A 13,909-nucleotide genomic window follows, 5' to 3' on the forward strand; every position below is an offset into this window, starting at 1 on the left:
AGTGCTTTCAAACCTGTGACATCTCACACCAAAAAATTATGAGAAAAAATAAACAGTTTGAACCCAGTTAGATACCAAAGACAGAATATTAAACACTTACTGTAAAACTAGGATTATATCCCGATGGATAAAACTCAGGTGCATTCACTGACAATTTTGACGTTGCCACTGGTGCCACAACCAACTGAGGTTTAGCCATTGCTGATCCACAATCGCGAGCTGCAATTTTATCTTGTGATACAGGGGGGACGTTTGTCTGTGGCATATGTTCTGTAAAGATTTTAAAAGCCATCATTTTACGTTAACACCTCAATCCTAGAATTTATCAAAGTTCTGTAATTTCACGCAAGGAAACAACCATACAATGGAATTCATATTCTTGGGGGATGGAAGAGAAAGCAAGATGACTTCAGGAGTTACACATAAAGTAACCTGCAGAGAACTTTTTAAAAATTTGTATTGTGCTCTTTAAGGTGTAAAAAGGCCTAAAAGGTTTTTAGTTTTAAGAGATATTTTGTTTACCTGGTATTTCTAAGAAATGTCAAGTCTGGTCTTCACTGGTTTTGCTAGAAAACTTGTAAGGATCTCAGATTTTTGTGATTTCTTGTACCTTAACTAAAACAGGAGAAGGCTCTGAATCTTTAGCAAACATTATTTTCTCCCAAATGTTTTAACAAGACACTTCTATACAATTTGACTAAAAATCTCTTCTCCTTTCAATTGCTCAATTTTCAGTTTCTTATGATGTCATAATGTAGGCTTTGATAAAAACACTTATGCACTGGCTTAAGTTTACTACCATAAGTAGGGTTATTTACTGCAATAGGCCTAGTCATGGTAGTAAAGCATATACATAAGTGTTTGCAGGATCTGAGCCTTAAATAGTTCTCTAATCATCACAAAAATTTCCAGAGTAGACCGTATCTGAATTTCTAACCATAAAAAACAAAAACAAAACAACACATATGACTTTGTTTTTAACAAAACACATTTTAGGCCTTTTTTATACATTGGAAAGAAGCGAAAGCCTCTTTTCTTGTTTTGCAGGTCCCCTTTAAGACAATTATACAAAAAATCTGAAACTACAAAAATCATCATTTCTAAATCACAGATGTCTGAAGAAACATTTGGCTAATCTTTTGGATTTCTCAATTCTTCTAAGACTGTCATTTATTGACAAATACTATGAAAACTGCTGAATTTATATTTTAACAGACACCCCCCTCCCATTCACCCTGTTGTAAGTCATTGCCTGAGAAACAGATCAAGCGATATTTCTTGTTTTAAAAAGTTATCTGTGTTTTCACATGTATTTTTATATCTTTGTTATCTTTAGCTAGCTGAGCTATGGAAGTAAAAAATTTGATACCTAGCACTGTTTCTTTGTTATCTGCTTCAGTAAACTATTTTTACAGAAAAAAATTTGCTTTAGAAGAGAGCTGAGGAGGGAACCATATATGAAAGGTTGAGCTACAGACCTCACAATCTGCTGCCAAATAAAAGAGACGTGTGGATGGATAGAAAACACAGACGAGGATGGTCAGGGGAAGCCTGTGGCGATAATATAATGCAACATCACATCTAACAACCTGGGTACAGGCGCCAGCGAGATGGTTACAGCGCCCTGGGGGGACCTGGCTCTGCTCTGTTGGGGGTGGGGGGCACTCGGCTGTATCATGGGCTGTTAGGTCGCTGCTCGGTCAGGGCCCCTGGGCGAGGGGCGCAGGGCAGCTCGCCACTGGGATGAGACGTGAGTCTCGGGGCCTCTGCTATGGTGCCCCTAGAAGAGCAGGGCGCGCGGCGGGCAGGACGGCGTCCCAGCAAGCAGGCGAAGGAGCAGGCTCCGGTGACCGGTACGGGAGCGGGTTCCCTGGGGCTCCAGTACCCACTAGCTGGGGTTTCCCCGGGGCTGCGGCGCCCCAGAGCTGGGGGAGGGGAGTCCCGGGGCCCGGTAAGTGAGGGGGAGGAAGGGTTTCCCCGGGGCTCCGTTGCCCGGTGGCGGGCAGTACCTGCGTTTCCGGTGCCCGGCGGCGCTGTCTTAGGCGGCCGAAGCGGCTCCTGCTGCTGCAGGAAGCCCGGCTTGTGCTGCGTTTCGGCGGCCCCCGAGCTGTGAAAGCCGCTGCCTGCGAGACGGGCCCCGCTGCTCCCGCTCTCCGCGGCGCCGGATCCGCTCAGCAGGGTGCCGCCACCTCGGCCCCGGCCCTGGCCTCGGCCGGCACCAGGAGCCCGGTCGAAGCAATCCGACATGCTCGAGCCGGGTCGCTCAAGCGCTGAGGGGAGGGAGCGAGAGGCTGGGCCCGAGGCAGCTCCCGCGGGCCGCTTCCCTCCCTCACGGCGGCTGCGGCAGCCTGAGCCCTTCACTTTCAGTTTCATCCCACACTCGGCGGCGGCTCACAGCGCCCCCGAGCGGCCGGGAGGCCTCCCACCGCTCCGTCACCATAGTAACCCGGACCCCGCTGAGGCCCGGGGTGCGCCGCTGGGGCGGGCGGGGCAGGGGGAAGCGAGCCCCGACCCGGTGTCCCTAGGAGGAGCGTCTAACGGGCATTAATTAGCTCAGAATTCTCCCCACCTCACGCCACGGGGAATGGGTTGGGACAGGGTTGTGGCGTGGGAGTGGGGTCCAGCCATGACCCAGCTCTCCTAGGGAGCAGGGGGCAGCTTCAAGGAAGGGCCAGCTCTGTGCCAGCTGAACCCATTCATAAGAACAGGGCTGGATTTAGGGGCATGCCATGCACGCGGCCGCCTGTGATGCAGAGCCTGGGGGAGCCGGGCTTCGGGTGCTGTTTTTGTTGTTAGTGACAAAAGGGAAAATAGACTGTTTGAGGTAAAATGTTTCAGATCATAGGCGCCAACTTCTGCTGGCGCCCGTGTGTGCTCGACCCCCCCCCCCCCCTTGGGCCCTGCCCGGACTCCAGCCCTACCCCACCCCCATTCCAACCCCTTCCCCAAAGCCCCCCTCCCTGCCCCTATTAGATTCCTTCCCCAAATCCCAGCCCAGCCCCTTCCCCGCCTCCTCCCCTGAGCGCTGTGTTCCCGTTCCTTCCCAGAGCTTGTTATGCCGTGAAAATTGTGGCAAGTGCTGGGAGGTAGGTGAAGGAGCAGGGACGCGGTGCGCTCAGGGGAGGGAGCGGAGGTGAGGTGGTGGGGCAGGGAGTGGAGCTTAGCTGCCTTTGCGTGCAGCGCACCCACTAATTTTTCCCCATGGTGCCCCAGCCCTGGAGCACCCACGGAGTGGGCGCCTGTGTTCCAGATATTCTGTGTGTGGATTCATTTTCACTACCCTAGACTATTCGGGGCCTTTGTAGAATGTCATGGAACCTTCCAGGCTTTCTGAGAACTACATTTTCCTTGAACCTCCTAGAATGTTGTCAGCCATCCCCCTCGTGACCAGTCAGTGAGAGAGAAGAATGAAGTGATGCGAGAGCCTAGTGATATCGTGAACCTTGTTTTATTGGGTAATTGTACTGGTGTTTTAAGACTTGAAGAGTGGAAGTAGTAACTAATAAAGGACATCTTTAATGAGATGCCAGAGGTATCTATTGAACCCCTATCTATGCAACAATATAAAAGAAATACTGTTACTTCTTTTGCCATGCTTAACACATAATGTTTGATGACTTTGTATGATTGCAGAACATAGACATTTGCTCTCCCTAAGGGTAAGTAAACTTATAGCGCCCTGGGGAGAATGGGCAGGTACCTGCCTTGGCTTATAATTACTGCAGTTGTGCATGTCCGCACTACCTTCTTTGTGTTGGTGGTGCACTTCCCCCCCAGGAGCACTTCCACCAACCTAAGGGGCAGTGTGAGAAGCGGAGAGCCAAAGATCTCTCAGCTCCACTAGCAACTCCCTGCTGGAAGCCTGGCTACTGTGCCCCGTCCCCCTCAGCTCCCTGCTGGGAATAGGGGAAGCCACCTGGAGCTTCTCACCTCCCAGTTCTCCGCTGGGAGTGGGGTCTAAGCTTCTTGCCCTGGCTCCCAGCTGGGAGCAGGGTCTATTCTTTCAACTCTCATGAGGAGCAGGGGGTAGCTGGGCTCTATCTGCCCAGCTTTTGTTGGCTAACAGCCAACGTAAGTAACTGTCTACATAGACACCACATCTCTCTAACTACACCAACATAAGCCCTACACCTCTTGTGGAGGTAGAATTTTTATGTCGGTGTAGTAGGGCACTTACGTCAGCGGGACAAGGCTGTAGTGTAGACACTGACATAATTAAGTGAACATACGCTGCCTTACGTGATTTAACTGTGTAGTGTAAACCAGGCCTACTAATTTCTGTTTTCCCTTGTAGAAAATAAAAGATGTCTCCAAAGAAGCCTTCAGGAGTTCAGTACAGGAAGTGAAAAGCTCAAGTAAAATCTAGTTTACAGCAAAGGGTAAATTTGATGGGAAAAGATCTGAAACAGAACAACCATGGGTACCGGGTGAACCCCCTGCCTTTGGGGAGGCTAGCCCAACGGCCCCACCCCTTCCACCCAAGGCCCCGCCTGCCAGAGCACTGAGCCTCCCCCCCATGGCCAGAGGAGCCCCAAGCCCCCTTGATCTGTATCTGATCACCAGTAGCAATACCCTCCATCCCCCACCCCTCCACCCCCAGATCTTCCAACCAAAGGAAGAGCACTAGGCAATTAATGGGGTGCAAACAATAAGATTTATTAAAATAACTGAGTACAGTAAAAGCTGTTTTATCTGGCACTTTATCAATTGGAAAGCTCTATTAACTGGCATTTCTGATATCTCCCAATACAAATCTTCAGTCTAATAACCAGGACTAGTATACTGCTCAGGAGGTTATGCAATTGTACATTCTGCACTCTACTTTTATGCAAAAGAGGTAGAAGACAAGTAAGCAAGCTATCAGGGATTTATTCAAAAAAGCAGCTTCCAGGGTGAGTCATAGGGTCATTACAGATTCAGCCCAATCTCCTACACCTTCTACATCTACAATAATAAGAATTGATGTTGAGAATAATGACCCTGAGGCACTGGAAGATCCTGAAATGCTTTCTGAATCATGAAAGATTAAACTATGTTCAGTATAGTTTGTGTATTTTTAATAATCTGGGTGTAAGCCATGCGCTGCCCATAGTGATATGTAGTGTCATAAGAACCTACTGTATTGAAAACTTTATGTGTATACAACTAAGTGCTTCAGAAAACCAACCACTCTGCAGTGCAGTACTACTACTGGATTTGTGAGTACCTGTATACCATTTTATACTTTATTCTTTTTATTGTATTTAATTCTTTAGAAATTGATATTCTATTGGTAAGTATAACTCGTAGTTAACTGGAATTTTTGACTAACCGGCACCCCCGTTCCTCCAACATGTTGGATAACAAAGCTTTTACTGTAGTTAACACACAAATTTGATATGAAGCCAGGAACCCTACACTAGAAATGGGTTAACAAGATAAACAGGTAAAACTGTACATCACTATTTCACAGGGATACCAAGAGGGGAACAAGGATGGCACAACAGGATCAGGACCATGACTGGAACAGGAACAGAAGAGGACCACAACCAGGAACACCACAGACTGGACGATGAGGATCAGGAACAATGACACCAGATCAGGAACTCTCAAACAGGTATGTTGATCTTCTTTCCTGATGTTATTCTGCAGACACTGGGCTGCCTGTGGGATGCCCTGTGAAGCATGCTGGCCTTTTATGCTCTCCTGTTACTAGGCAGGCTATTTCCCACTCTTACTAAAAAAGGGTGGCAACTGACAAACAAGAAGGGTGTCAAACATGGAGGGCAAACAAAATGGCAAAAGCCAAAAACAAACCTTATAATCCCCTCCTTGTCGACTGTGATAACTTAGTTATTACAGTCGACACCACTTAGTTTCCTGTTAGACCATTGGCATAACAGTTTACCTGAGCATCCGTAGGTACGGCTGCTCACAGTTCCCAGTGGCCATGGTTTGCCATTCCCAGCCAATGGGAGCTCCGGGAAATGGCACGGGCCAGGCAACCACTTCCCGCAGCTCCCATTGGATGGGAACAGCGAACCACGACCACTGGGAGCTGCGAGCAGCCCTACCTGCAGACGCTCAGGTAAACAAAGCATTTTGCGGCCTGCCAGGGGCTTACCCTGAACAAGCTGTGAACCAAGTTTGGGAACCCCTGGTCTACTCCAAATGGATGGAGGCAGAGTCCAGGCTCAAGCTGACTAAATGCATAGATGCAGAAAACTAGCATATTATTAATGTAGAGAACCAACACTGGAGGAACATGCTCGATGTCTGATCTCAATTACCCTCTTGCAAAGAATAACATGGCTTTCCAGGGCTTGTCAGATAAGTTATTCACAGAACATAATGGTAATTTCCTTGGTTTGGTAGAGCTCCTTGGAAGACACGATGTTATGCATGAGCACACACATTGAGTAGTTCATAAAGAAGCTATGAACCATTACTGCAGCAAAACAATTCAAAACAAATTGATTGGTCCCTATGGGAAGGAGGAAGGTGCTTGGATAGCTTTGAAGATTCTGCTCATGCAAAACTTATCTTGGTTTGATGATGGCTGATAAGAGACTGACATCACTTGAAAATGCCATTGGCCAGTCTTTGGCTCTCTCTGACACCGTGCTTCAGTTCATGAGGGCAAAGGTGAGAAAAGCAACTATTTGAACTAAAGAACTAGGGTTAACATTCTAAGGCTGTCACCTATGCTAACACTATGTAATACTGATCCACCCAATATTGGTGTACAGTTTAATTTCTTGATGTTAGTACACTTCAGTTATTTTTAAAATTAAAAAGTTTCTATAAGCTTAGAGAAAATGATTTATTTGCTTATGTATGGCATGAATAAATAGAAATTTACAGCTACCAGCATGCAAATTTATTGTCTTATATGACAAAGATAAATTATGCACGCAAATTGTGCATCAAAGTCATTGAAAATTTTAACTAATGAAGTGGAAGGGAGAGGTGGGCATCAAAGACACTCCCCGCCTGGGGCACCATTTGGTCTAGGGCCATCCCTGCATAAAATGGGCTCTGCTACCCTGGATTAAATAAACTTTGCCTGTCTAGTGCAGTGTGACTCACCCCACATGTTCAAAAATCATGAGCCAGGCTCCCAGACACATCTGAGATTTAAAAAACTCATTAAGAATGTGGGCTTATTTTACTTGTCACCCAGCTTTGGAGGCATTTGGGTGTGTATCAGTCACATTTTCAAGCTTTTCTCTGCAACTCTGAGGGCCAGAAACATAATTCTTTTTTTAATGGACTCAGTCTCATATCATCATGTGCCCCCAGGAACAAATGCTGCAAGAGTTGGCAGCACTGTAGCTGCACATCCCAGGAAGCTCCTAGCTGTAGACGCCTCACTCCAAAGGTGTGGCTCTGTGTCATCCTCTAGTAGCTACACTACATAAGACGTTTATAACTGCTGCTCAGGCTTCATCTGCATGGAAAAGTTTTTTCAATATTATCTAAGGTGTGAATTTAACCAGTATAGTTATATTGGTATAACCAATCCATGGTGAAACTATTACTTTAGTATTAGGCCTGGCCTACAAACAGATTTTCATAGACTCACAAAAGCACAGAAATGTAGGGCTGGAAGGCACCTTTAGAGGTCATTTCATCCAGCCCCTTGCACTGAGGCAGCACCAAGTAATCCTAGATCATTCTTGACAGGTGTTTATCCAACCTGTTCTTAAACTCTTATGACAAGGATTCCACAACCTCCCTTGAAAGCCTGTTCCAGTACTTACCTATCCGTATAGTTAGAAAGTTTTTCCTAATTTCTGACCTAAATCTCCCTTGCTTCAGTGGATATAAAGAACAAGTAATCACAGTCCTCTTTATAACAGTCCTCTTAATGTATCTGAAGACTGTTGTCAGATGCCTCCTCCCCCTCCAGTCTTTATTTCTCAAAATTAAACATGCCCAGTTTTTTTAAAACTTTTCCTCATAGATCAGGTTTACTAAACCTTTTATCATTTTGATTGCTCTCCTCTGGACTCTCTTCAGTTTGTCCACATCCATATTAAAGTGTGGTGCCCAGAACTGGAAGCAGTACTCCTGCTGAGTCCTCCCCAGTACCAAGTATAGCAGGACAATTACTTCTGACGTTTTACATGCAACACTGTTGTTAATACACCAGAGGATTACATTAGCCTTTTTAGAAACTGCATCACATTGTTGGTTCATATTCCATTTGTGATCCACTGTAACCCCCCAGATCCTTTTCAGCAGTACTGCTGCCTACCCAATTATTCCCCATTTTGTATATGGGTATTTGATTTTTTTCTTCCTAACTGTAGTATGTTGCACTTCTCTTTATTGAATTTAACCTTGTTGATTTCAGACCAATTCTCCTATTTGTCATGGTTGTTTAGAATTTTAATCCTGTACTCCAAAGTATTTCCGACCCCTTCCAGTTTGGTGTCATCCACAAGTTTGTATACACCTACTCTTCACTCCATTATCCACATCATTAATGAAAATACTGACTAGCACAAGACCCAGGACCTCTGCCAGACCCCACTAGATATATCTTTCCAGTTTTACAGCAAACCTTGGACAATTACTCTGAGTACTGTCTTTCAACCTCTACACCCACCTTATAGTAATTGACTATATTTCCTAGTTTGCTTATAAGAACATCATGTGGGGCTGTGTCAAAAGTCTTAGTAAACTAAAGATGTATCACATCTACAGCTTCCCTCCCCCTACCTGCATCCTGTAGGCCAGTAATCCTGTCCAAAAAGGAAATTAGATTGGTTTGGCATAATTTGTTTGTGACAAATCCATGTTGGCTCTTTGTTAGCCTATTATCCTCTAGGTACTTACAAACTGATTGCTTAATAATTTGTTCCAGTGTCTTTCCAGGTATTCAAGTTAGGATGATTGTCTATAATTTCCCGAGTCCTCTTTTTTCCCCCTTTTAACTATAGGTACTATATTTGCCCTTCTCAAGATCCCTGGTAATTCACCTGTCCTCCATGAGTTCTCAAAGATAATAGCTAATGGTCATAGGGACCAACTTCTGCTGGTGCGTGCTCGACTCCCCTCTGCTCCCGCCCTGACTCCACTCTCTCCCGCCCCCATTCCAACCATTTCCCCAAAGTCCTCACCCCAACACCACCCCCTCCCTGCCCCTATTCTAACCCCTTCCCGAAATCCCTGTCCCGCCTCTTCCCCTGAGCGCGCCGCGTCCCCGATTCTCCTCCCAGCGCTTGCCACTGCAAAGTAGCTGTTTCATGGCATAACAAGCTCTGGGGGGGGAGGGGGGAGGAGCAGGAACCCGGTGTGCTCAGCGGAGGGGGCGGAGGTGTGGCGGGGAGGGGAGCTTGGCTGCTGGTGAGTGCAGAGCACCCACTGGAGCACCCACGGAGTCGGCGCCTAGGCTAATGATTCCAAGATTGTTTCAGCTAGTTCCTTAGGCTCCCTAGGGTGAATTTCATCAGGACCTCTGACTTGAGTACATCTAATTTATCTAAATGTTTTTTAACCTATTCTTTCCCTATTGTGGCTTGCATTCCTTCTCCCCTTTAATATTACTTGTCTTAAGTATCTGATAGCAATTTACCTTTTTAGCAAAGACTGAAGCAAAATAGGCCTTAAACACCTCAGTTTTCTTGATGTCATTGAGCATTACCTCTTTTCCCTGCTAAATAAAGGACCTACATTTTCCTTCATTGTCCTCTTGCTCCCAATTTATAGAACGTCTTCTTTCTGTAATTCATTTTGTGGCTTACCCTTAGCAAAAATATGTACGGACAAAATCACAATTCTTTTGTACTCCTGTCATAAATATAAAGGGAAGGGTAAACCCCTTTAAAATCCCTCCTGGCCAGAGGAAAACTCCTCTCACCTGTAAAGGGTTAAGAAGCTAAAGGTAACCTCGCTGGCACCTGACCAAAATGACCAATGAGGAGACAAGATACGTTCAAAAGCTGGGAGGAGGGAGAGAAACAAAGGGTCTCTGTCTGTCTGTATGCATGCTGCTTTTGTCAGGGATAGACCAGGAATGGAATCTTAGAACTTTTAGTAAGTAATCTAGCTAGGTACGTGTTAGATTATGATTTCTTTAAATGGCCGAGAAAAGAATTGTGCTGAATAGAATAACTATTTCTGTCTGTGTATCTTTTTTGTAACTTAAGGTTTTGCCTAGAGGGATTCTCTATGTTTTGAATCTAATTACCCTGTAAGGTATCTACCATCCTGATTTTACAGAGGGGATTTCTTTACTTCTATTTCTATTAAAAGTCTTCTTGTAAGAAAACTGAATGCTTTTTCATTGTTCTCAGATCCAAGGGTTTGGGTCTGTGGTCACCTATGCAAATTGGTGAGGCTTTTTATCCAACATTTCCCAGGAAAGGGGGGGTGCAAGTGTTGGGAGGATTGTTCATTGTTCTTAAGATCCAAGGGTCTGGGTCTGTAGTCACCTAGGCAAATTGGTGAGGCTTTTTACCAAACCTTGTCCAGGAGGTGGGGTGCAAGATTTTGGGAAGTATTTGGGGGGAAAGACGTTTCCAAACAGCTCCTCCCCAGTAACCAGTATTTGTTTGGTGGGGGTAGCGGCCAATCCAAGGACAAAGGGTGGAATATTTTGTACCTTGAGGAAGTTTTGACCTAAGCTGGTAAAGATAAGCTTAGGAGGTTTTCATGCAGGTCCCCACATCTGTACCCTAGCGTTCAGAGTGGGGGAGGAACCTTGACAACTCCTCCTTAGCAATTTGTTATGTTTCCACCATTTGTAGGATTCCTTTTTGCTTTTCACTTCATTAAAGAGCTCCTGATGGAGCCATATTAGCTTTTTAAATTCTTTCTTTCTGTCACATTGGGATAGTTATTTCACTTTGAATATTGTGTCTTGGAGATACTGCCTGATCTCCTGAATTTTTCCCCTGAAGATTTTCTTCCCATGTGACTTTTCCTACTATTTCTGAGTTTGTTAAAGTCTGCTTTTTTGAATTCCATTGTCCTTATCCTGCTGCTTTCACTTGTTCCTTTCGTTAGGATCATAAAATCTGTCATTTCACGATCTTTCATCCAAATTGCTTTCCACTTTCAAACTCACAATCAATTTCTCCCTGATCAGACTCAAGTCCGAAATAGCTGTCCCCCTAATTATTTCTTTCACCTTCTGAAACAAGAAGTTGTTCCTAATATATTCCAAAAATTTATTGGAAATTTTGTGTTTTGCTGTATTACTTTTCCAACAGATGTCTGGGCAGTTAACAGCCCTGTGATGAGGTGGGACTCACCACTTTGGTGACTCCTGCTGGCTGCTGTGGGAATAGCTTTGGTCACCAGGGCACCCTCCTCTGGTGGTGCCTCGCTGCCATCACTTTCGCTCCAGGACCCGCACCAATCGCAGGAATGAGGCATCCTCTTCAGTGACACTGCTATCCAGCTGTGCCACACTCTGTGTTCTCCCCTTCTGGGGGACTTGCAATCTCCATCCAGCCACTACCTCAGTGGCAATTACAGTCCTTTGTCCTGGGGCCACTTCCTATGTGGCTCCAGCACCCTTTTCTGTCCTTACCTCAGGGCCTCAGCCTGTAGGCCCTAGCAGCCTGCCAGGAGCTCTCTAGATCCCCCGGTACATGCTTGTAGCACTGAAGTGTCCCAGGTATTGGGGGCTTCTTCTTCTGCTAAGAGCCAGGTTTTCTCCCCTCAAGCTCCAGTCAGCGACTGAACTCTGCTCTGCAGCCCTTTTTATATGAGCCTGCCTGGCCCGGATTGGGTACTCCTCTCAGCCCCTTTCAAATTGACTGCCTCTGGCACAACCTCCTTAGGGGTGTTTTTAAACCCTTTTCTGCCAGTGAGGGGCAGCTGCCCCATCACAAGCCCCCATTACTACCAGCTTTTGTGTTTCAGATATTGCTGTTAGTTGTACCTCATCCACCTCCTCCTTCTGATTCAGTGGTCTCTAGTAGACCGCTACTATGACCCCCCCACCCCCTTTACCTAGAGGCTTTCAACTCATTTGCCTCTCACCCCCTTCTGGCCCCATTAGTCATCTTGTTGCTCCTAATATGTTAGCTATCCGGTTGTAAAATGCTAATGGAGAAAAGGCACTGTAGTTTTTTACCATGAGGTCAACTACACAAGGTCAGCTATAGGACAGGGTATAGTGCTGACCTTGTGTAGTTGACCTCATGGTAAAAACTACAGTATCTTGTCTCCATAAAATTTTACAGCAGGATAGCTAATCCACACTCATTGTCCCATTGTGTAAAAAAAAAAAAAAAAAAAAAAAAAAAGCAGCCCTTTTTGCAGTGAAGACACAGCCGCTGAGAGCAACATGTGAGAGATTTTGCCTGTGTTTCCAATGAGTGCAAGACTCTGCCTATGTAAGCTCCAAAACTGTCAAAACTTGGTCCCCCCAAAAACAATGAGATTAGCCTAAAAATCATGAGTTTTTTTTTAAAGTTGAAGTTTCTCTTTATTTGCCTTCTAGCTTTTGACCCGTTAGGGTACACAGCCGGAAGGGCTAGAAGCTTACTTTAAAGGAAAAGCAAGCTTAGATACTCAGTTAATCACTTGCCTCCAAGAGCTCAGGCTTTAAGAAAAACACCAAATGTTGCGAGTTGGCAACATTGTTTAGTAAATTTACCTTTTTCAGAAAGCAAGCCTCATTCTCTAAGGTGTTATGTGGGGATTAGATGACTCAGGGCATTGTTTATGGACTTCAGAGCCATTCACCTCTCAGTCACCAGTGTGAATCCTGCCCATCATTGCAGGGATTAAAAATTATCCCTATCAAATGGATGTTTGATAGACCCTACTTGAGCTGAGTTGGATCCCAGTTTCAGCTCTCACATCATAAACTCACCGCTACATTTTGCACTAGACTGCAAGTTCTTCAGGGCAGGCACTTTACAGACAGACAGGGTCTAGCACAATGGGCCCCAATCTTGGTTGGGGCCCTATCAAGATTTCTCACAGCAGGACCCAATACCATAGGCACTGACTCTGTGGGTGCTCTGGGGCTGGAAAACCCACTAGGGAAAAACAGCAGCCCCCACCCAGCAGCTCCCCCCACCCGCTGGCAGACCTTGCAGATCAGCACCTCCCACCTGCTGCAATCAGCTGTTTTGTGACAGGCAGGAGCAAGGGCACAGCATGCTCAGGGAAGGGGCGGAACTGGGTGGGAAGGGGGTGGAACAAAGGTGGGGCAGGGTCTTGGAGGAAGGGGTGGGGTCTTGAGGGAAGAGGTGGACTCAGGGCAGAGCTGGCAGTCAAGCACCCCCGGGCACTTTGGAAAGTTGGTGCCTGTGCCCAATATAACCATACACGCTATAAATGTGAGAATTAGCAACACTGTAATTGTCACACACAATTTAGAGACGGAGGGAGGGTTCAAAAATGAGACAGGCCAAAACACATGATTTAATCCTTTTAAAATAATCTCATGATTTTGGGGGGGGGGGGGGGGGGCTGAACTTTTGAGGTTGCTATTTTCAGTACTGTTACTAGACTTCTGAGTACTGCTATTGAGCATGATCCAGTTGTTTTGATTTAGGTTAGGGCTTCCCTCATTAAAAATCTTCTTACAAATCACATTCACCTTCGCTCACATCCACTTTATATTTAACATTTTAAAATTTGAAATGAATGCTATGAATGCTGTCTTTGGACTTGAAATTAATAGGCAGGGGGTTTAAAACAAACAAAAGTACGTACTTCTTAACGCAATGCAAGTCAGCCTGTGGAACTCATTGCCATGGCACAAAAGGACCCACCACCTCAAGGGCATCTTGCACTCACAGATAGGCATTTTTTTTAACATTTTAACCTATTCCACTGTAAAATGCCTAAATTGTACCTGTAAATAATACACTAGAGAGGAATTTTGAGACTACAAAAATGGAAGATAAAGTGGGCAAACCGCTAAATTGTTCCTTGTGAACAGTCCTCTGTAAAG

The 13,909-nt window shown here is 45.6% G+C and overlaps 2 protein-coding genes across 5 annotated transcripts in view; one reads left to right on the forward strand and one right to left on the reverse strand.

Annotated features, from left to right (window-relative positions):
* Nucleotides 1–2,380, reverse strand: part of PAIP1 (poly(A) binding protein interacting protein 1) — a 45,022-nt gene extending 42,642 nt beyond the window's left edge. Inside the window, exons 1-2 of the mRNA XM_074952530.1 lie at nt 2,010–2,380; nt 101–270 (exon numbers count right to left, since the gene is read on the reverse strand). Coding sequence (XP_074808631.1) covers nt 101–270; nt 2,010–2,373 — 534 coding nt within the window. The 5' untranslated portion in view covers nt 2,374–2,380. The remainder of the gene's footprint in view (nt 1–100; nt 271–2,009) is intronic.
* Nucleotides 2,381–2,618: 238 nt separating this feature from the next.
* NNT (nicotinamide nucleotide transhydrogenase) overlaps nt 2,619–13,909 on the forward strand; it is an 88,976-nt gene continuing 77,685 nt past the window's right edge. Inside the window, exons 1-4 of one of the 4 annotated variants that reach the window (XM_074952523.1) lie at nt 2,619–2,824; nt 3,362–3,532; nt 4,295–4,379; nt 5,453–5,596. The gene's annotated coding sequence lies outside the window, so the exon portion shown is untranslated. Of the gene's footprint in view, nt 2,825–3,040; nt 3,087–3,361; nt 3,533–4,294; nt 4,380–5,452; nt 5,597–13,909 lie in introns of those variants that run through there. The other 3 variants (XM_074952525.1, XM_074952526.1, XM_074952524.1) reach the window with 3 other exon arrangements.

Source organism: Natator depressus, chromosome 5 (genome assembly GCF_965152275.1).
Source record: "Natator depressus isolate rNatDep1 chromosome 5, rNatDep2.hap1, whole genome shotgun sequence".
In the NCBI taxonomy this organism is placed as follows: Eukaryota; Metazoa; Chordata; order Testudines; family Cheloniidae; genus Natator; species Natator depressus.